General features: G+C 46.5%; 1 protein-coding gene across 3 annotated transcripts in view; it reads right to left on the minus strand.

Moving 5' to 3' along the window:
- The window catches only part of si:dkey-237h12.3 (teneurin-3), a 107,987-nt gene that overhangs the window by 14,750 nt on the left and 69,397 nt on the right, over positions 1-23,840 (minus strand). For 2 of the 3 annotated variants that reach the window (XM_081698577.1, XM_081698579.1), the window contains exons 11-20: positions 21,949-22,149; positions 14,090-14,275; positions 13,701-13,727; positions 13,348-13,365; positions 12,283-12,429; positions 11,611-11,827; positions 9,320-9,439; positions 5,819-6,080; positions 4,823-5,090; positions 3,949-4,092 (exon numbers count right to left, since the gene is read on the minus strand). In XM_081698577.1, the coding sequence (XP_081554703.1) occupies positions 3,949-4,092; positions 4,823-5,090; positions 5,819-6,080; positions 9,320-9,439; positions 11,611-11,827; positions 12,283-12,429; positions 13,348-13,365; positions 13,701-13,727; positions 14,090-14,275; positions 21,949-22,149 (1,590 nt within the window). The remainder of the gene's footprint in view (positions 1-3,948; positions 4,093-4,822; positions 5,091-5,818; positions 6,081-9,319; positions 9,440-11,610; positions 11,828-12,282; positions 12,430-13,347; positions 13,366-13,700; positions 13,728-14,089; positions 14,276-21,948; positions 22,150-23,840) is intronic. The other variant, XM_081698578.1, reaches the window with a different exon arrangement.

Consider the following 23,840-nt stretch of genomic DNA (forward strand, 5'->3'; position numbering starts at 1 on the left):
CTTTGGTCTACTAATCACAGGAATGACAGCATGCAAACTTCTTCTCTCGCTGGTGGTCAGTCTTCCTGCCCAGTGCCCTGCTGTGTGGTTGGCTAAGGACTAGCTCTTACGATGTCTAACTGGCATTTACACAACCGCGCAACACCAAACACGCCACAGGTTAGAGCTCCCAACGTCTCGGCCAGGTCTCGTCACGTGCTTCCCGTCATCTCGCGTTAAACGCGTCGGACTCGCCGAATTCCTGCATGCCACAATTTTTCTTTAGCATTTAACGAGGTGGCATTCCACGCTCTGGATGAAGCCGACACTAAACATTCCAATCATCATTCCATTCCCCTTCAATTAAGGTGATTAATGCTGATTAATTGATCATGGAGAGGAATGAGATGAAGTAAGATGAAGTAATGGAAAAGGGGTTTGTGTGTGTGTGTGTGTGTGTGTGTGTGCGTGCGTGCGTGTGTGTGTGTGTGTGTGTGTGTGTGTGTGTGTGTGTGTGTGTGTGTGCAGGTTGGCGGGGGGGGATCTCATGGATGCCCATCCTCCTCTCTCATTGCAAGCCCAACGCATCTGCTGTTAACTAAGACGAATGGGTCTGGGTGCGGCTTTTAAGACCAGCTGCACAGTCCGCAGACCTTGACAATCCAGTGACGTTGTTTGCTTGCTCCCGGTTACCCTGATCCAGCCCTCGTTCCACACCGTGGTAAATAAGCTTCCTCCCTCCCTCCCAGCTGCTCTCCAGCCTACATCAAACATTTTCCCAAGATTAAAAGTACAGTACTGTGAAGGGACCATAAGAGATAGTGATGAAATTAATCAAAAAATCAAATAAACATATAGTGTTTCGAAAACAAGCATTAAATAGCTTCGGTGGAAAGTGCCTTACTTACATTTGGCAGACATTACTCCTGTAATTAATACAGTAATCTTAATCCTTTTTCAAAACATTCAAATCAGATAAACATATATTGTTTCAAAAACACAAGCAGTAGATAGCTTCGGTGGAAAGTGCCTTACTTACATTTGGCAGACATGAATACTGTAATTAATATAGTAATATTAATCCTGTGATAAAACGTTCGCTTTTCAATTGTCTTTGTTACCCCTTTGTGTCAATACATCTGGCCCTCGGTAAGTTTTACTTACACAGTAAATAAAACAATAGAATGTAATACGGCACAGAGCATTAAGGTCGTTTCATTGGGAACTGACTGCACAGAATTTCCCCCTCTCTGCTCCCATAATTCAATACTTATGACAATTGATTATTCATTCATTGTCAACCCAATCAAACAACTGAATAAACAAACACATTAATAAAATGTCACGCGGACAAGTTTAATATGCAATAAATGTTTTGTGACATTTCTAAAAACGCATCTAGCCAAGGAGCTGGCATAAATCGAAAGAGGGTGAGAACACCCACACACCCACACCCACACACACACACACACAAACACACACACACAAACACACACATACAGGGCTGATTTTAGTGGGCCAAGGCGGAACAGATCAATACATCACTTCATCTCGGAGGATGAGGCGTCAGTCTCTGCTTGACTCCCTCACGCGCCAGACTGCAGTCTGCTGGCCAAGGTGAGGGAGACATCACCACCATGTGCGAGTCCTAGAACTGCATAAGCACACCATGGCCCCGGGTCTCTACCCAATCCTCTCACGAACAGAGACTCCTCCAGACACTCATCTGCCATTGCAGATTTGTTCATTGTATTTAACTTAATAGAACTTAATTTTGGTCAATATGTTGGGTGGGATTTTAAATCAATTTCTCCCGCCATAAACCCAAAGCACTGGCTCAGCGGTGTGCTGATTAGATATAAAAGCGACGTGTTGATTGTAACGCGTCCTTGGGTTCTGAGGAAGTTGCCGTATAAATCTGCGTTCACTCACTCATTCAGAGACCCTATAGCCTCACCAAAGCTCAAAGTCATACTGAAGGTGTTTGGGTCTCAGTAAGTTGAGGCTTATGCCTATATATACTAGTCTACATTAACATTTTATATTATTGCTTAGTTTTCAAACATATAATAATAAAGCTATTTGTGTGCATGCCTGTCTGTCCATCTGTGTCGAATTCGGACTATCTTGAGTGTATGTAAAGGAAAACAGGAAAGCCCGGTTAGAATACTAGCTCTCTTTCTCTCTCTCTCTCCCTCTCTCTCTCATATCCAACTAGCCATCCACACACCCACAGCCCCACCATTTCTCAAAGCCATCGAGCGGCGATCAGACTGACACTCACAGTCACCCGGCACTCACGCTGACGAGTGCGGTTCAGCCAGACTCGGAGACAAATAGCATTGTCAAGCAGAAGCCATGCCTTTGCCGGGCTGAGAGAGTGGAGTACAGTCGTCAGAAGAGCGAGCCTCTCTGCTCCCAGTGGCCCGTGATGTGTGGAGACCCTGGCAGCTGCAGGCAGGTGAAGGAGGCGTGAACACACCGTGCTGAAGCATTCATCTCACTGATATCTCACTGATATAACTCTGATTAAGTCGTGGAGACACATCGGAATCCTACAGCAGTTTAAACAGCCATTACTCTTTCTGTAAACCAGATTAGTACAGAGGTGCTTCCTAGATCAGTCTGATCTGCACTGCGGTCACCTCCCCATCAGCTTAAATTAACCCAAGAGGGTGTTGCACTACGAAAAAGCCGCGGCACGCTCGACACGCGAGGAATGCAGGGGCGTTGCTATGGCAACAATGAGGTGGGTGACAGATGTTTTGTTTTCTGTCTCTGTCTCATTATGTTCGATCAGTACTTGAAGTTTCTGAGGTTTTCTCAAGTTTTCCAAACCTTCCTGCTTTTGGTTTGATGGAACACGACTCACATAAACAACCGCATTCGTTTGGCAGCAGTGGATTAAAACTAAACACCGCTGGTGCCATCATCGCGTGATTCATGATTCCGTCGAATAGGTGGTCCGTTGTGAGGCATCATATATTGCTGATGCACGTCATGGCAACTAGAACCCATCATTCCTGTCTTCCTCAGCCCTGCTCACTGTCTGCTGATTAAAGATTAATCTGATTAAAGATTAAAGATTAATCAGCAGACAGTGAGCTTCTGGGTGGGAAAGCTTCTGAAGACAGGAATGATGGGTTCTAGTTGCCATGACGTGCATCAACAATATATGATGCCTCACAACGGAGCACCTAGTTGAACAAATATTCGACGGAATCATGCATCACGCGATGATGGCACCAGCGGCGTTTAGTTTTAATCCACTGCTGCCACACGAGGTGTTTAGTGACTTGCCGCTCGTGGAGGACAAAGTGCCCCGATGTGGGCAGGAGAAGGACGAGGAAGCGGGTTAAGGCACAGCGCCTTTACAGCAGGTCAGTGCAGTAACGAAGCGTGGTGACCCCAGGACCAGCCGAGGGCCTTATTGTCCCCCTGGAGCCGAGAGCGGGGCCAGCCGAGTAGAACGGCACCGGAACGAGGCCAATGGAACCCACTCCGGCCGCTCCGGCCCGGTATGAGTGTGCCACGCAGGCCCGCTCACGCTCAGATTCTCATTTCAGTAAATAATAGCTTTTAGGACTTGATTTCAACAACTCCCATCACCCGGAATACCGCTGTTTCGGCCGTGGCCCAGTTGGTAGCCTGATTGAATTTATCCCCCAGTCAGCAGTCCACACTCCGACACTAAGCAAAGTGCACTGGGCCGAGTCGCTTCCCTCCATAATGAAGGCGACCGCTCCTCTGACTTTGCATTTGTCGCTAATGAGGTTCGCTCAGGCGGTCAGCGCTCTGAGCCGTTAGCCCTGTCATTCTTGCTCCCATCATCGGCAAATGAGGCAGCCGTCCATATTTCACGTCCCGCGGAAGATTTATGGCGCGGCGGCGCGGCCCCCTCTCCGGGGGGGAGGCGGGGAGGGTGAGCGTGGCCCTGCGACCTTCTGAGAAGTAATAAAAGCCTCTCACCGTTGTGCAAGTCCAGGACGTGGTGCTTGTCCAGCGTCCAGCCTCCTATGCTGGAGACGTCCAGCTCAAAACCCTGCAGCGTGGCGCTCCGTTTTTCCCACAGAACCAAGCCCAGGCACGACTCGTACTCGAAGCCCACAGACACTGGAAGGGGAAAGGAGAGGGTGATTAAGACACCGCCAGGCACAAACTACACTCTTCACACCCAGAGCATGAAGTGTGTTTTCATCATGTCTCGAAACGCACACGGCAAACGCGTCCTTTGTGAATTTTTGCATTTCTGTTCACATATGATACGATGCCCGCTTTTTTCTTTTTTTTCTGCAGAACCTCGATGCCTCGCCTCGCTAATTGGTTCTGTGTGAATGCCAAGATCCAACAGAGGCTCGCTGGGAGAAAAGTATTTCAGCAGCCCCTCCCCTGCAGCATCTGGCTGCAGACGCATCGCACACAGTGTGCCCGAGCCCTTATCCGGCCTGACGATTCCGTGTCATTTGCAGGCTAATTGTACAGGCAAACAATTCATATGAAACAGGTGGCCTTCAGAGCCTTTATTTAGACTCCCGAGCTCTTCAGCGCTTGTCTTTATTGTCTAGTGCAGATAAAGGGCAGGCTGATCTTAAATGCACACACACACACACACACACACACACACACACAAAAAGAAAAACAAACAAGAAATTCTTCTGCTGCACAACACTGTCTATTTTTATCTAACAACGTTCCAAATCAGTTTTTTTAATGAGGATTGTGAACACTGACAATGTGTGACAGCTGAAGTTACAAAATCTCTTGAAGTTTTCCCAATTATTGGAGTTATCCCAACTAATCCCATCGTTTAGGCCGTATCCATGCAGAGGTCCGCCCTACTCACCCGCAGCCTGGGACAGGCCGTACACCCTCTGACCGTATGCGTCCATCTTATCCCAGACGAAGGTGAATGACAGCCTCGGGGAGGCTGGGAACTCTTTCTGGAACATTCTACCCTCCACGGCAACCACCAGGTGCACCTTTGCCAGGCCGAAGGGCACACCGGACTCGGTCATGACCACTTTCAGGACAGGCTTGTACGCGGACGCCCGAGAGCTGAGGTACACCAGGTTCAGGTCACTGCCTGGGATGGCTGTCTGTTCGTGGAGCACCTGGGAAAGAAAAGCAATGTGCAGGCGATGATCAGAGAAGCAGAAAGGTCAGAAGGGTCGTGGCGGGCAACAAGCGATGGATAATCTGCCGTGATCAAAAGGACCTCCTGCACACTGCTGACTTACCACCCTTGCGGTTAAGTATTAGTGCTCAAACTGAAATCATATCGAACCAAGAAAGTTCAGTGTCCTGCAAGCTACGCTCCCAGTCCAAAGTTCAGACACACCTGCTCCTTCTTTATTTCGATTATCTTCTACACTGAGAAAAACAGTGAAGAGCTCAAACAATGAAATGAATTACAAACATTATTATATAAGGAGCCAGCCTTTGCTGTGATCACAGCTTGGACCGTCTCTTAACCAGCTTCATGAGGCAGCTAACCAGCTAACATCAGTTTTGGAGAAATTCTCACTTATCCCAGGCACTTGAAAGGTTAGTAACTACTTTCTGTAGTGCCTTTAAAATTCTTTTTAAAAAGTTTTTTAAAAATGATTTTTAATTGTATATACATATTTTTCGTTGTGGAAATCAATTCTCATGTAGCCTATCCACTTCCACTATGTTTGCCTTTGTTTTAAAAAAACGTAATTCAATCAGGTGTGTGCAAACTTTTGACTTGTATAGCAGCTCGAACAAAGCTCGAACCCTGCTGTTCTTTTGGTAACTAAATTTTTGATCATGCAGCAGGAATGCTTTGAGCTACCGTATAGCTCCTGACGATACGCACCTGTGTCTCAGGAATGATGGGGCTGGCCTCTGGGTTGGAACTGTAATAGGTAGAGAGCGCCGACGTCATGATGTTGGGCGCAGGCCTCGCGAGGCCGCTGACCTCACAAGTGGGCGTGTCACTTTCCGTCACCCTCATCACCAGCCTGTCCATCATGTAGAACACTCTACATGGCAACCACACAGTGCGGTGGATAGCAGGGAATGGGGCTCGCACAAAGCTCAGAGTGAGGGATGCTCCTCCGTTCACCAGCAGGTCAAACCTGCATGCGCATATGAAAAAAAAACAACAACCCCAAAACAAAACAAAAACCACTCAGCTATCACCAATCACTGCTGGAGTCACACTGACATGCATGTTATTTTTTTAATTTGCAGCTAAACTTTCCTTTATATTCTGTTCATGGCTATCACCAGAATAACTGCTCAGGGAAATAAAATATGTTCTGGGCTGTGTAATTAGCAATTAAAACAAGTTCTGCTGAATTAACCAATCAGGAGGCTTGAATGCCCGTCAATTAATTTGTCTGCGGCACATAATAGGGTAAGATAAGTACTAAGCAGGCATGTCTGTAGGGGGAGGGGCTTAGGAGAATGGGGGTGGACTGAAGGGAGAGAGTGGAGTCTGATGTAAGTTAGCAAGGCCCAATACTGATGCCATCTTTAAACAGTGAGTTGTCGGCTACCATTTCCATAGCAGCCGATGTATGATTTCAAATGATGAACTGGATGAAGCAGCACTTTTCTGTCTTAAAAAAACCTGTCCTCAGCTTACCGTTACAATTCTCTTTTCCGCTTAACCCAACTTCTAGGTCCGACTAACCTCGGTATGGGGAAGTTTCAAATATACATAGTAAGGTTAGTTTGACCTGGAATTTGGGTTGGGAACGTGGCACGTGGCAATACCCGCTTATCATGCATTAAAGGTTCACTTTCAGAATAATGAATTATATCACATGCAACATGGAAGGGCCACAGCGATTAAGGCGAGGTGTGTGGAACCGAGGAATTCAGAGAGATCTGAATGCTCTCAGCTTTGCCTGCAGTACACCAGAGGGCATTTGAAGGACAGATACAAGACCGCTGTGCCGTTAAGCCCACAATCCAAGCAGCTCCTCTGCAAATTACATGCTTTCTTTTTTTTTGTGGCTCTTTCCAGAGCGCCGTTAATAACAGTGTATCCCACACGCTCAGCTCTAACACACACAAAAAAAAATAAGGTCGCACTCCGGCGCTGGATCTCGGTTATTAATAAATGCAGCTATTTCAAATATGGAGAGGTGAGAGTTTGAAATAACAGCCAGGTCTCGCGGTTTATACCCGGCAGCGGCTGGAATACTCCTGCGCTCAACGAGGCAAGAGGCAGGGGTGGGATGAAACTTTCTAAAGTCTTTTTAAGTGGGGGGTTGAGGAGGAGCAAAGAGCTGATGATTAGTGGAGGACCCGTTCCAGTTAGCCCAGTGATTAGTGGAGGACCCGTCTCATTTAGCACAATGATTAGTGGAGGACCCGTTCCAGTTAGCCCAGTGATTAGTGGAGGACCCGTCTCATTTAGCACAATGATTAGTGGAGGACCCGTTCCAGTTAGCCCAGTGATTAGTGGAGGACCCGTCTCATTTAGCCCAGTGATTAGTGGAGGACCCGTCTCATTTAGCTCAGTGAATAGTGGAGGACCCGTCTCATTTAGCCCAGTGATTAGTGGAGGACCCGTCTCATTTAGCTCAGTGAATAGTGGAGGACCCGTCTCATTTAGCCCAGTGATTAGTGGAGGACCCGTCTCATTTAGCTCAGTGAATAGTGGAGGACCCGTCTCATTTAGCCCAGTGATTAGTGGAGGACCCGTTTCATTTAGCCCAGTGAATAGTGGAGGACCCGTCTCATTTAGCCCAGTGATTAGTGGAGGACCCGTCTCATTTATCCCAGTGATTAGTGGAGGACCTGTTTCATTTAGTCCAGTGGTTAGTGGAGGCCCACTTAGCCTGGTGGTCAGAGGCGACACACGTACATGCACACATACATTAAGGTGCGCTTATCTCAGTCTCCTCCTCTGTGCCTTCAGTGTTATGTGGTGTTAAGCTTGGAGCCCTCACACTCACCCTCTCATTCACCCTCACACTCACATTCACCCTCACACTCACCCTTACATTCACCCTGTCCCTCACACTCACCCTCCCTACATTACCACTGCCCAACATCTTTCACTCCTTCCATTCCAGTGTTTTCAGATGAGGGATTAATGAGTGGACACACACACACACACACACACAGTGCTGGCAGGTTATCTATAATTAATTGATTGATTCACTCTGTCCTGCTTTAGAGCATATTGTTGAGGCACATCCAAATAAGCTGGCAGATGGGTGACATGTTCATTTGTGTGTGTGTCATGCCTTGCAAATGATTTTTTGTGGCATTAACTGAAGAGTTATGTAATTAACCAGAAAGGGTCATATTTGAGAAGTAAATCATGGTAATGTCTACATTTAAGATAGGTGTGTGTGTGTGTGTATGTGTGTGTGTGTGTACGTACAGTCCATCTTGTCTGCTGATGGTATAGCCCTGCTCTGTGTGTGTGTGTGTGTGTGTGTGTGTGTATACATACATTCCGTCTTGTCTGCTGATGGTATAGCCCTGCTCTGTGTGTGTGTGTGTGTGTGTGTGTGTGTGTGTGTGTGTGTGTGTGTGTGTGTGTATACATACATTCCGTCTTGTCTGCTGATGGTATAGCCCTGCTCTGTGTGTGTGTGTGTGTGTGTGTGTGTGTGTGTATACATACATTCCGTCTTGTCTGCTGATGGTATAGCCCTGCTCTGTGTGTGTGTGTGTGTGTGTGTGTGTGTATACATACATTCCGTCTTGTCTGCTGATGGTATAGCCCTGCTCTGTGTGTGTGTGTGTGTGTATACATACATTCCGTCTTGTCTGCTGATGGTATAGCCATGCTCTCTCTGTGTGTGTGTGTGTGTGTGTGTGTGTATACATACATTCCGTCTTGTCTGCTGATGGTATAGCCCTGCTCTGTGTGTGTGTGTGTGTGTGTGTGTATACATACATTCCGTCTTGTCTGCTGATGGTATAGCCCTGCTCTGTGTGTGTGTGTGTGTGTGTGTGTATACATACATTCCGTCTTGTCTGCTGATGGTATAGCCCTGCTCTGTGTGTGTGTGTGTGTGTGTGTGTATACATACATTCCGTCTTGTCTGCTGATGGTATAGCCCTGCTCTCTGTGTGTGTGTGTGTGTGTGTGTGTGTGTGTGTGTGTGTGTGTGTGTATACATACATTCCGTCTTGTCTGCTGATGGTATAGCCCTGCTCTCTGTGTGTGTGTGTGTGTGTGTGTGTGTGTGTGTGTGTGTGTGTGTGTGTGTGTGTGTGTATACGTACATTCCGTCTTGTCTGCTGATGGTATAGCCCTGCTCTGTGTGTGTGTGTGTGTGTGTGTGTGTGTGTGTGTGTGTGTGTGTGTGTGTGTGTGTGTGTGTGTGTGTGTGTGTATACATACATTCCGTCTTGTCTGCTGATGGTATAGCCCTGCTGGGGGTCATACAGAAGTGACACATTGACTCCGATCAGCGGTGTTCCATCTTCCGTCACCACCTGACCTCTCACCACAGATGCCAGGCTGACAAACAAACAAAAACAACAGTACCACGAGCATAAGCAACACACTTTCAGACAGAAAAGGAAGACGTGCTAATCCCATCCTGAAGACCGGCCAAATGCGCTCGCATGCGTGACCTTAAAACTGCTCACTCCCCACATTACACGCAAAGTACCACAGATCTCCTTCCATTGTATCCTCAGTGGGACACGCGTTTCTTCCATGTCCCCTCGACCAGGTGTCTTAAGAGAGCTAATCGCAACTGAGGCCCTTTCATTGGGCCATTTGACCTGCAGTCCTGTGGCTGTCTGGATGGGTGAGTGGATCTGAGGCTCCGGGGTTCAGGACGCCCCGGCCTGGTTCAGTCCTTCACTGGTTTCACTGGTTGGCTGTCAGCTGCCACCACTACAAGACCTTTCCGTCTCCCTGTGGTTAGGGTTTCTGTTCATATGCTCTTATTCTGGTACTCATGAAGGTGGTCACTGGCTCACTTCCAGTTATTGACCAAGTCTGAACATTAGAGCAGAAATACTGTATGTTCGCCTATGGAACTGCGGTCAAAGTTATTTTTAGCTGCTGTTCCTGGATAATATTCTTTTTTTTTCTTCAACATCATCGATTAACTGAAAATATATTATGATGTTTTAAAACATTGCTGTGGAGAACATAAGAATGACGTATATTACGTTACTCGGGTCCCACTCCAATTCAGTCAAATCCCATGACTTCTCCCTGACTTCTCCCTGACTTTCACCGAGTAAAAATCTGAATTTCATGAACAGAAAAACAGGTCATCTTTGTCAAATGGGTGCAGAAAAATTAGGTAACCATAACAACCACTCACCCAATATGGGAAATGTGTGAAATTATAAGATTCTCATAAACGGCAACTAAAATTTAAAGATGCTACAAACAAAATTCCCTTTTATTCAATGTCTTGACCTAAAATATGTTCAGTTCCACCAGCGTCCCAGGTCTGAACCAGACTTTTTAAAATTCCATGACGTTCCAGAAACTCGATTTCCCAGGGGAAGCCCATGTAAGTGCAGCTGATGTGCTCGACACGACTCATTTCAAGCCCCCACTAATACAGCTGAGTATGAGAGCATTCTCTTAATGCAGTAATGGCTTTGACCAGGCCACTGTCAGGACTGCCAAAACTGACACTCATCTGTGCCACGGGACAGCACAACCTGTCTGTCTGCCTGCCAGTCTGTCTGCCTGTCTGTATGCCTACCTGCCTGCCTCTCTGTTTGTTTGTTTGCTGGTCTGCCTGCCTGCCTGCCTACCTGTCTGTCTGTGTCTGTCTGTCTGCTGGTCTGCCTGCCTGCCTGCTTCCTGTCTGTCTGTATCTGTGTCTGTCTGTCTGCTGGTCTGCCTGCCTGCCTGCTTCCTGTCTGTCTGTGTCTGTCTGTGTCTGTGTCTGTTTGTCTGCTGGTCTGCCTGCCTGCCTGCTTCCTGTCTGTCTGTGTCTGTCTGTGTCTGTCTGTGTCTGTGTCTGTCTGTCTGCTGGTCTGCCTGCCTGCCTGCTTCCTGTCTGTCTGTGTCTGTCTGTGTCTGTCTGTGTCTGTGTCTGTCTGTCTGCTGGTCTGCCTGCCTGCCTGCTTCCTGTCTGTCTGTCTGTCTGCAGGTCTGCCTGTCTGTCTGTCTGCTGGTCTTTCCGCCTGTATGCCTGCCTGTCCATTCGTCTCATCCTGCATCACACTGCATTGCGGGACAAAACCACATCCTTTGCCTCCTTAAGAAAACACGGCTGATCACGTCCTGTGGGACCCGGCATGTCGAAGAAACAATTTTTCAAAGTCCAGGAAGTGTGGCAAAGCTGTTTAGTTTGTGCTGCTCAGACATGAAGCACGATTCTCCTCGCTCCCCCACAGGTCCAGAAACATAGAGGATGCAGTTTTTTTCATAACACTGCAACACATCAAACGGCATCAAGGTCACCGGTGCAGCCGGAACAAAAGCACAGAGGGAGAAAACAACAACCAACAACCGGAGCAAAAAGGAACGTCTTCAATGAGCAGCTGGCCTAAAACGAGTTATTTCCACCAGCGAATCCTTAACGCTGTTTCCGCTACTGCAGATCATGGGCCTTTCGGTAAGCACCAGTGAAAGCCCAACCAGTGACACACACACACACAGTGCGACGCTGCAGCTCACCCATGCCACCCCACCCAACTCATGCTCCAAACCTGCTGTTGAATGGGTTTTCTCCAGGAAGCCGGTGGGTCCCTCCCGGGACCACCAGGAAGTTGACGCGCTGGTAGAACTCCAGGGACGCGGTAACGGAGGAAGGCTGTGGATGCTGGCGGGCCGTGGCGCTGGGGTCCGGCCCACCCCGGCAGTACACCTGGTCCTGACAGGAGCTCTGCAGGCAGCAGTCCGGGTCCATGCAGTCCAGAAGGCCATCTGCAGGAGCAACAAGACACGGCCGTGATGCAGGACCGGCCGGCTGGCTAACACGGTATATGGGACCTCTGCTTCCGAGTAGGAAGAGCGGTTCGCAGTGAATTTTAAATTTTGGTTTTAAATGATTTAAAGCTAAAGCTCTTTTTCTGGAGAGTCAGATGTTATACGAGGTCAGAGAACGAGTGAGCCCGGGAGGACTGTGTTCTCTTATACATCAGAATGTCCACACATTTCATCACAGGTCTCTATTTTATTTACTTACCCAGTAACACACATACACCTAACAGAATATGTCCAATTTTTATTGACTGTTTATTGGTTGATATTAAATTTAAACCACAACGGCACACCAGAAAGAGCAGCAAACAAATTTTATTTTGATCAAATCATTTCTCTGAATCAGGACACACACGCACAAGCACAAGTGCCTCTGGTTAAATCAGGCTAATTCTCACCTCCCTCGTTGTCCTTGCCGTCTGAGCATAGGGTTTCCATGGCGACATCACACCCCACCCCTCTCCACCCTGATTGGCAGAGGCAGTGCCAACCGTTCTGGTCGAGGACACACCTGCCGTTGCTGTTACACAGGCCGGGGCAGCTGTCTACCGGGACAAATTACGAGTAGTCACACACACACACGCGTGCAATCCAGTGACCCAACCACACGGCATACACGCAACATCTCAGACATAAAGGATAACATGGAGAATGTATCTCAGCCAATCAAATGTCTGAAACGTGACATTTCAGAGACATGGGACAGGACTTGGGAACAGAGCTTGATTTCACATGACACCATTTCCTGCTTTCAGTCTTTTAAATCATGGACGTGGACGTGAACTTGTTGCTGGTTTTTTTGGAATATTTATCTTGGGTCACATTACTCTCTAACAGAATCTTAGAAAAGGCCCACGGAAAAAAAGAAACGTCTCAGAAAGCACATACAGGTTTAGAGGGAATGAATAAAACAATGTCTATGTGAATTCACAGCTCCTTCGGAGTAACAGAGCGGGTAGAGGGGGGATTCTGTCAGACAGGACTCCTGTGCTGTGATCTCCTCTACTGGAGAGTGGCTCAGGTCAGAAAGAAGAACCGCTAAACTGTGGAAGCTTAGCAACGATTGGGTACTGCCTCAGAGCCAGGAGACAGGACACAAGGTAAGGAACACGAGACAGTGACCCTTCACAGCCGTGACCCCAGCGCGCACACACACGAGACGCGTGGGCTCGAGTGCTTGCATGTCCAGGTGTGTGTGTGTGTGTGTGTGTGTGTGTGTGTGCGCGCGTGCGTGTGTGTGTGTGTGTGTGTGTGCTTGTAGAAATTCACTTGAATATGCGTGCGTGTACAGTTGCGTGCGTGTACAGTTGCGCCTAATGGCTGTGCGGAACTGGCCACCTGGAAGTCGTACACATGTAGGTGGACAGTAGGAGACAGATATGCAAAGACAATGAGCGTCATGCTTTGGGGACAGGACAGGGGAGCACAGAGACATGCTCTCCTCAGGACTGCAGGGCTGTTACCTCGGTATCCTATCCAGTCTGCTATCGTGAAGAGACATCCACGGCAAAGAATTAAAGAGGAGCAGACCTAGCGCAGAAAGCACGACGTACAACAGCCTGGGCGGCCCGCGCAGAGGGACACCGGCTAACACGCTAAAGGCCCGCCCTCGCTTTGCTAGATATTAGATTTCATGGTATTTACATTTGTGCTGTTAATTAGAGAGAGCAAGGATACATTTTTGGAGAAATAAAAGGAGTTTGACCTCTGCTAAATTACCAAAACATCTCCAGGAAGAAGAAAAATTCAGAATAAAAGGGAAATATTTACATTAGGAGAAACAGAGCTAAGCTGAGCATGAAAGCGAACACGGTACCTTTGATTTTGCCATCCAGATAGTGGGCTACGTGAGTCGAAGAAAGGGGACGGAGAGAAAGAAAAGACAGTAAATCATTATTTCTTTCTGGGTTTTTTTTTAAATCAAAATAAAAAGACTTGGCAACTTTGTGTTTACAGTGGCTGTCACGATATGAGGTGCCTCTTTTTCTCACGAGTGCCCTAATTGGCCTCCAGGGATGTCACTAATTGGTGCTGGTAAAAAGAAATTAGGACTGCTATGGGTCTGTGATGTACAAGTGTCGCCTGTGGGGGGTTGGCTGGGGGGTTGCAGGTGGGGCACAACATGGGCGGGGCCAGTGTGCTGGCAGGGTCAGAATGAGGGTGGAGTCAGGCTTGTGGGCAGGGCCTGAACGTGGGTGGGCTCACCGATGTTGCAACGTTCCCCTGTCCAGCCCTGGTGGCATTCGCACTGGCCATTGAGACACACGCCGTGCTCCCCACAGTGCGGCACACACTCCTCCTCGTCACAGCGGGGGCCCAACCAGCCTCCTGAACAGTGGCACACTCCGCCCACACACACACCGTGAGGACTGCACTCAGAAGCACACACTTCTGAAACGACAACACACACACACAGATGCACACACATGACAGTTTCTGTCAGTTGCTATTACAGGGCGAGTATATGCACAGTGTTTGATGTTACATACCACTGCTCCTACATTAGAAACTTAAAAACTTTAGTAAAATAAGACAGCTCAAGAATAAATGTACCCCTGTACAACACTCCACTTTAATCCACAGTGGAAGAATAAATGTTTTTTTGTTTGTTTTTTGTATGTATGTGTATTGTTTTGTCTTGGTGGCACTCTTCTCTCTTGTGTGTGTGTGTGTGTGTGTATTGTTTTGTTAGGGTGGCACTCTTCTTGTATGTGTGTGTGTGCATTGTGGCACTCTTCTCTTGTGTGTGTGTGTGTGTGTGTGTGTGTGTGTGTGTGTATTGTGGCACTGTTCTCTTTGTGTGTGTGTGTGTGTGTATTGTGGCACTCTTTTCTTGTGTATGTGTGTGTGTGTATGGTGGCACTCTTCTCTTGTGTGTGTGTGTATTGTGGCACTCTTTTCTTGTGTATGTGTGTGTGTATTGTGGCACTCTTGTGTGTGTGTGTGTGTATTGTGGCACTCTTCTCTTTGTGTGTGTGTGTGTGTATTGTGGCACTCTTTTCTTGTGTATGTGTGTGTGTGTATTGTGGCACTCTTCTCTTGTGTGTGTGTGTGTGTGTATTGTGGCACTCTTCTTGTGTATGTGTGTGTGTATTGTGGCACTCTTCTCTTGTGTGTGTGTATTGTGGCACTCTTCTCTTTGTGTGTGTGTGTGTGTATTATGGCACTCTTTTCTTGTGTATGTGTGTGTGTGTGTGTGTATTGTGACACTCTTCTCTTGTGTGTGTGTGTGTGTATTGTGGCACTCTTTTCTTGTGTGTGTGTGTGTGTGTGTGTGTGTGTGTGTGTGTGTATTGTGGCACTCTTCTCGTGTGTGTGTGTGTGTATTGTGGCACTCTTCTCTTTTGTGTGTGTGTGTGTATGTGTTTGTGTGTGTATTGTGGCACTCTTGTGTGTATGTGTGTGTATTGTGGCACTCTTCTCTTGTGTGTGTGTATATGTGTGTGTGGGGTGTGTGTGTGTGTGTATTGTGGCACTCTTGTGTATGTGTGTGTGTGTGTGTGTGTGTGTGTGTGTGTGTGTGCGCGTGTGTTTTGTTTTGTCTTGGTGGCACTCTTCTCTCTCTCTTGTGTGTGTATGTGTGTGTGTATTGTTTTGTTTTGGTGGCACTCTTCTTGTATGTGTGTGTGTGCATTGTGGCACTCTTCTCTTTGTGTGTGTGTGTGTGTGTGTGTATTGTGGCAATCTTTTCTTGTGTATGTGTGTGTGTATTGTGGCACTCTTCTCTTGTGTGTGTGTATGTATTGTGACACTCTTCTCTTGTGTATGTGTATGTGTGTGTGTGGGGTGTGTGTGTGTATTGTGGCACTCTTCTCTTGTGTGTGTGTGTGTTTTGTTTAGTCTTGGTGGCACTCTTCTCTCTCTCGTGTGTGTGTGTGTGTGTGTGTGTATTGTGGCACTCTTCTCTTGTGTCTGTGTGTGTGTGTGTGTGTGTGTGTATTGTGGCACTCTTTTCTAGTGTATGTGTGTGTGTATTGTGACACTTTTCTCTTGTGTGTGTGTGTATTGTGGCACTCTTTTCTTGTGTATGTGTGTGTGTGTGTGTGTGTGTGTGTGTGTGTGTGTGTATTGTGGCACTCTTCTCTTTTGTGTGTGTGTGTATGTGTTTGTGTGTGTATTGTGGCACTCTTGTGTGTGTGTGTGTGTGTATTGTGGCACTCTTCTCTTGTGTGTGTATGTGTGTGTGTGGGGTGTGTGTGTGTGTATTGTGGCACTCTGTGTGTGTGTGTGTGTGTGCGCGCGCATGTGTTTTGTTTTGTCTTGGTGGCACTCTTCTTGTATGTGTGTGTGTGCATTGTGGCACTCTTCTCTGTGTGTGTGTGTGTGTGTGTATTGTGGCACTCTTCTCTTGTGTGTGTGTGTGTATTGTGACACTCTTCTCTTGTGTGTGTGTGTGTTGTGACACTCTTCTCTTGTTGTGTGTGTGTGTGTATTGTGGCACTCTTCTCTTGTGTGTGTGTATGTGTGTGTGTGGGGTGTGTGTGTGTGTATTGTGGCACTCTTCTCTTGTGTGTGTGTATGTGTGTGTGTGTGTATGTGTTTGTGTGTGTATTGTGGCACTCTTTTGTGTGTGTGTGTTTGTGTGTGTATTGTGGCACTCTTCTCTTGTGTGTGTGTGTGTGTGTGTTTTGTTTTGTCTTGGTGGCACTCTTCTCTCTCTTGTGTGTGTGTATTGTTTTGTTTTGGTGGCACTCTTCTTGTATGTGTGTGTGTGCATTGTGGCACTCTTCTCTTGTGTGTGTGTGTGTGTGTGTGTCTGTGTGTGTATTGTGGCAATCTTTTCTTGTGTATGTGTGTGTGTGTATTGTGGCACTCTTCTCTTGTGTGTGTGTGTGTATTGTGCCACTCCTTTCTTGTGTATGTGTGTGTATTGTGACACTCTTCTCTTGTGTGTGTGTGTGTGTGTGTGTGTGTGTGTGTGTGTGTGTATTGTGGCACTCTTCTTGTGTATGTGTGTGTGGGGTGTGTGTGTGTGTGTGTGTGTGTGTGTATTGTGGCACTCTTCTGTTGTGTGTGTGTGTGTGTGTGTGTGCGTGCGTGTTTTGTGTTGTCTTGGTGGCACTCTTCTTGTATGTGTGTGTGTGCATTGTGGCACTCTTCTCTTGTGTGTGTGTGTGTGTGTGTATTGTGGCACTCTTCTCTTTGTGTGTGTGTGTGTGTGTATTGTGGCACTCTTTTCTTGTGTATGTGTGTGTGTGTGTATTGTGGCACTCTTCTCTTGTGTGTGTGTGTATTGTGACACTCTTCTCTCGTGTGTGTGTGTGTATTGTGGCACTCTTCTCTTGTGTGTGTGTGTGTTTGTGTGTGTGTGTGTATTGTGGCACTCTTCTCTTTTGTGTGTGTGTGTATGTGTTTGTGTGTGTATTGTGGCACTCTTCTCTTGTGTGTGTGTGTGTGTGTGTGTGTGTGCATTGTGGCACTCTTCTCTTGTGTGTGTGTGTGTGTGTGTATTGTGGCACTCTTCTCTTTATGTGTGTGTGTATATTGTGGCACTCTTTTCTTGTGTATGTGTGTGTGTATTGTGGCACTCTTCTCTTGTGTGTGTGTGTGTGTGTGTGTGTGTGTGTGTGTGTGTATTGTGGCACTCTTCTCTTTTGTGTGTGTGTGTGTGTGTGTGTGTGTGTGTGAGTGTGTGTGTATCGTGGCACTCTTCTCTTGTGTGTGTGTGTGGAGGGGGTGTGTGTATTGTGGCACTCTTCTCGTGTGTGTGTGTGTGTGTGTGTGGGGTGTGTGTATTGTGGCACTCTTCTCTTGTGTGTGTGTGTGTGTGTGTGTGTGTGTGAGTGTGTGTGTGTGTGAGTGTGTGTATCGTGGCACTCTTCTCTTGTGTGTGTGGGGGGGGTGTGTGTATTGTGGCACTCTTCTCGTGTGTGTGTGTGTGTGTGTGTGGGGTGTGTGTATTGTGGCACTCTTCTCTTGTGTGTGTGTGTGTGTGTGTGTGTGTGTGTGTGTGTGTGAGTGTGTGAGTGTGTGTATCGTGGCACTCTTCTCTTGTGTGTGTGGGGGGGGGTGTATTGTGGCACTCTTCTCTTGTGTGTGTGTGTGTGTGTGTGTGTGTGGGGTGTGTGTATTGTGGCACTCTTCTCTTGTGTGTGTGTGTGTGTGTGTGTGTGTGAGTGTGTGTGTGTGTGAGTGTGTGTATCGTGGCACTCTTCTCTTGTGTGTGTGTGTGGGGGGGGTGTGTGTATTGTGGCACTCTTCTCGTGTGTGTGTGTGTGTGTGTGTGGGGTGTGTGTATTGTGGCACTCTTCTCGTGTGTGTGTGTGTGTGTGTGTGTGTGTGTGTGTGTGAGTGTGTGAGTGTGTGTATCGTGGCACTCTTCTCTTGTGTGTGTGGGGGGGGTGTGTGTATTGTGGCACTCTTCTCTTGTGTGTGTGTGTGTGTGTGGGGTGTGTGTATTGTGGCACTCTTCTCTTGTGTGGATTTTATTTTCAACCTGACATCACAAAACCTCTCACTGCATCGTTTTTTCCTCTCTCTTTTATCCCCTTTGCGTAAAACAAAATTTATTGTAAAAATACAATAAAGAGAACAATGATATTATCATAATACAATTATTATTGTCAATAGCACGGGGAAGAAAAGACACCGCAAGAGAGAAGAGCAATCTGAGCACGTACATTTAAGGAATTCAATTATTTGGTTGGACTACAGAAGAATTAAAGAAATGTATGTTTTGGAGATCTGAGAAGAGGATGTTTTCCGAAATGAGTCTGAGATCTTAAGAAGTTTAACCTCAGAATGAACGGGAGGTCTCTGTTTATACAGCTCAGGAAGAAGTGACACCTTCATCACCCCAGCTAGACGCGGCAGTACAGGAGGAGGAGTTCTGGCTGTAAGGATGGCTAGCTGCTGCCTCATTCCAAAGAGGAATAACGCAAGGGACGTGTCCTTCTGAATATGACCGATGAACCGGTGGGCCGATCCACACTGCAGCGGCTAACGACAGTGCTGACTGTGCATCGTGTGTGTGTGTGTGTGTGTGTGTGTTGTATTACTGAAACCCACTGTGACCACTCTAATACTGGGTAGGCTGTGTTCCGTATGTAACCCTGCACCAAATTAAATGCATCAATTATATTCTTACTGGCACTAAAACCATGCTTACCATCTTGTGTTGATGTAGAAGAATACCAAGATCTCTCTCCATGAGGGGCTAATGGACTTTTTTTTTTTTTACTTCGTATCAAAGAGCTTAAGAGGATTACTGACTGCATTCAACTTGGTTTTAAATATGCATTTTAAACTCATAAATGTGTTCTTGCTAAAAAACCCCGGAAAGATCTTGCAGAGGAGTAATACCTTATCTTCCCTGTCCTTACCAGTGCCCGGTGATTAATTAATTACACCATGTCTGGGTGGCACCGTATGCTGGTGTACACGCTCGGTGTCAAGTCAAAGTTGGAAGTTTGCTAGTGTTCCAGCACTGCAGTAACCATGGTGTTTTTTATGCCAAGTATGGTGGTCTTATAATCTCACTGGTAAAAAAAAAAAAAAGGTAAACCTGTGATTGATATTTCACTACAATGTACTTTTCCAATTTCAAACAACAGGTGGTGATATTAGTGTTCCTTTCTCTGTGAATTTAAAATTGGGGCCAATAACGATAGCCAAGCAATACATTTCAGAATTGCTAGTTTTCTGAACAATGGGAAAAAGTGTTTGGTTGGAAAATGAGATAAAACTAGAATGAGCTTGTGCACATTTCTAAGGAGACACGATCGTCATAGTTTTAGATCGTCAAGTAATTTTATTTCTTTTTGAACACACTCTATAAAATGATCTGGTCATTTCCTGTTCTTGAGCCCAAATTTACGAAGATTTCTGGCAACTACATTGTTATTAAATTGTTTTTGTTTCATAACATATTTCTTTTAGGGATGGCTAGATTTTTTTTAAATATATATTTTACCAACTGTCCTGGCTTCTGTATATACATGTTACTTTTTTTTAAAAAATCCCTTTATTAACCTAGTAGTCTAATTTCAATTTTCTCCTGTCAAGAATTCCCCCTAGTTACAAACATGTATGAATTTAAGTTTAATGAAGAACATATAGCCTATAGGTAGGTCAATGTGCCTGACATTCACAAAGGTTAAACCAATCAACTATGTGCTTAATATGTCCTTCCCACGGTCCTGCCTGGGTGCGTCAGCGAGATGTGAGTGGGATGGTGAGTGTTGCGGGGGAGGTTTATGATGAAGAGGTGAGCGTAAGTCCTGAGCAGAAAGAAGACCACGCTTCTTTCCGTCACCTTGGATGAAGGAGATTGACTTTATGCAACGACTTCACAGACAAAAACGTGCAGCGCGCGTCTGCACACAAAGCACTTTCCATGGCGGCAGACGCGGAGGCCCGTGTGAGCAGCATCAAGTGCATTTCAGCAGCTGATGCTCAGCTCCGTCAGTCAGGGCCAATTCATTTCCTCGTTATAAAGCCCCCGGGGGAAAGGACACTTGGAACAGAGTTTTTAAAATTATTGGTTTTGTCACAGAAAACCGACAAAAGCTTCTCACCCATCAAACAGATGATAAATGTGGCGAATGGGACCAGGGGTGACCACAAGAGGCAGAGGGACAGCTCAACGCACAAGCTGAGAAGACTCAGTCCCGAATCCAACGGGCCATTCACCAGGAGCAACAAGAAACGCTTTAATCTTTTCTTTTTGTAATTTCATCACTAGAACAAAATCTTTTTTTTTTTGCCCCACTTCTGGTTATTTATTTGCCCAAAGACTAAGCTTAGGTACTTGCTGTTCTCATTGGTTTTAAGATCTGTTGGTGTACATGATATACACTAAAATATCCCCAAGAAGGAACCTGCGTCAGGCACCCTGCACATTGGCTGGGAAGCGCAGGACACCCTCTTATTCCCATCAGCCATTGTTTCAGGTTGTTTCGGTCATTACCGCGGCAGTCTGATCACCTCTACAACCGTTAGGAATCCGTCCAAACACCTTGTGCTCTCAGCAGTTTCCATTTTATAAGACCATTCTACAGGCGGATGAACTCTGAACAAAAATCACTTCGATGACTCATTTAAACCCCTTGTCCTTATGTGCTTTGGGCCACCTTTCAGGTAAGATCAGATTCAGACCCGTTCGACAAAGGAGCATTTCCAAATCTATTTTCTGTGGGGAAGAAAGCGCAGACACACCAATGTCAAATAGTCACTACAATGGAGCCAAATTAATTGAATGCCCCCTAATGGTTGACCACAAAAGCTCTTCATACTTGTGTCTGAAAGAAACTCATCTTCAAATGGGAGTCCTTGAACTCTGATTAGACAGAACCACTTCTGCCTAATATTAAGAATGAATGGTGATTTCATTCCATCAAGCGTGTGTGTGTGTGTGTGTGTGTATGTGTGTGTATATATGTATATATATATATATATATATATATATATATATATATATATATATATATATATATATATATATAGTTAGTCCATCCTCTTTTTCTGTGCTAATCAATGTAATCAATTTTTCATTAGCGATAAGGTGTTTATCTGTTTTTAAGGCTTCCAGGTCCCGGCAGGATGCAGGTCGATCCACGCCACAAGTCCATTAATTAAACTTTACTTAATTGAGGTGGAATGGTGAGGTGACGAAGAGACAAAGAGCCCACTGGTTATGTAAGACAACCACCAAGGCTCTCCTTGGTGAGCCGACTCTGGTGCTTCCACACACACACACACACACACACACACACACCCCCCTTCAAGTCTTATAGTCCTGATGTGACGTGTGTTGTTTTAGAATTTAAGAACAAGGGGCCTCAAAACCCATGTGGACCGATTGGTCCCAGATTTGTAGGCAGCCCCTCTTAATCTGGAGACTCATTTGTCTCGTGACCTGCACACACTGTTCCTCCTACCCACTTGTGATTAACACATCAATATCCAAGCTAGTGATCGGATTTGCTCAGAGGCAGATCACATGGTCAGAGACCGTTCTCCTTATTTAAAAAGCATTCATTTCAAACTGTGCATGAGTCTCCTAACAGGTAACAGCCGAACAGGCACCGTGACCGCATGTGACATCCAGATAAGAAATGTCTCACCAACAGAACAGTCTGGTCCGGTCCAGTTGGCCTCGCAGATGCAGGTGCTAGTCTCGCTCTGGAAGGTCCCGTGGCCTGAGCAGTGTTCGGGGCAGAGGGAGAGGTGGGACTCGCAACTCGGTCCCGTCCAGCCTGGCAGGCACTGGCAGCGGCCGTGGTGGCAGGAACCGTGCCCTGAACAGGACGGGACTGCGCAGTCCTCTGTGGACAAAACAGAAGGCCTTTATTTTTCAGCTGGTGAGCACTAAAAGTCCTCCCCTCCGGTTGGGTGAAGGGTGCTTGTACAGGAAAGCCTGCAGATGTGATTTCAGTCATAATATGAATTTAAAGGCTAAGCAACAGCTAACGATCCATTTTTTAAGTTTGTGTTCACTAAACAACCAACAATAAAGGGGGGGGGGGGGGGGAAACATTTGAAATTACAATAAAAGCTCAGTTTATGAAGGTTGAGCAACAAAGTTGATGAATACTGACGACGCAGATGGCGCAGGCAAAGGAACACATTAAACTTCATTGCCAACTATTCTTTCAGCTTTTCAAAACTGCATAAACAGCGAACGCATCTGAAACGGCAGCTCCCGGCAGCGAGTCACACAGACTGATAAATATGCGGAGATTTATGCCACGCAGACGACAATTATTCAGCTACATCCTCCCAATACCGCCAACCCCCATTCACATTAATTAGGCGCTCGCGGGCCGGCCAGCTTGCGCTGTCCACCTTATGTGTCATCGCGCTGAGCGCGCGGTTGTCCGGCGTCCTATTCACAGCTTTGCTGCTGGCTGTGGTTTAGACTTTAAAACATTAAACGCAGCAGGCGAAGACATTTATTTTATTTTTTTTCCTGCTAAAAGCGTCCCGCACGCAGTGGTTCAGGCGGGCTCACCGGCACCCCGGATTGGCGCGCACGCGGAGACACACCCCAGTCTACGGGAGAGTCCACACTCACGCGCTAGTGCTATTTGCATAAATCCAATTACTATATAACACAGATGCTGCAGAGGCCACAATTCCCAAAATGTCATAGACAAATAAATAATACTTATTCATACACGGTAAACACGAATATTATTATTATTTTTAGCTTTTTTTTAGTTTATCCCCTTAAGTGCATCTCACTGTTTCTTGCCAGTGTTTCAGAAAATGCCAGTCTAGCTATTAACTGTCATTCCTCTCATCCAAGAACGGGTTTTTGTTGTTGTTGTTATTTATTTCTTTATTTAGGAAAAGCCAAAGGATACAGATTTCGCTTTGAGAATGGTGATTCCCTGCGCGTCTGAGCGCACGTGGTTAGGACCGGCACGGCTCGCCCGGAGCCTGCTCGTGCTGAGGGAGCGCGTTCATCACAGGCCCATTACCCTTTATTTCCTTGGCTTAAAGCAACATAATCTGTTCCTCCTTATGGACGCTAATCAATGAAAGTCCTGCTCGTGGCTTCTAAAGATAGACCTATAAATACAAAGAGCTATGCGGGAAACCAAGGGTGGGATCATAAATAAATCACAAATATTTCCCTTGCATACAAATTCATTCTTATTGCTCGTGATTATAATTTACCCCCGTCATACCAGATCTCGTACATGTATAAAGACATGTACCAGAATACCAGAATAAAGTTTTGAAATGCAAAAAGTGAAATAAAATAGCCAGAGCTGTCCTGTGTGACGCGACACGGGCGCTAGAGTGTCCTTGCCTGGCAGAGTTCGCCATCGTACCGTTACTCCGATTAGCTTTACCGTCTGCAGCGTGGAAACCGCAGAAATGAGATCTGATACAGTTCGCACAGAAAGCTTAATATCTAAATATCCGGTGACAGGTCCTATTAGAGCCGTGAGAGCAGTAAGAGCCTTTTACTAACATGCAGACCACGTGCTCTGAGTGCTGACGAATG

This window comes from Electrophorus electricus, chromosome 16 (assembly GCF_041902795.1).
Source record: "Electrophorus electricus isolate QZ-2024a chromosome 16, ASM4190279v1, whole genome shotgun sequence".
NCBI classification, from domain to species: Eukaryota; Metazoa; Chordata; class Actinopteri; order Gymnotiformes; family Gymnotidae; genus Electrophorus; species Electrophorus electricus.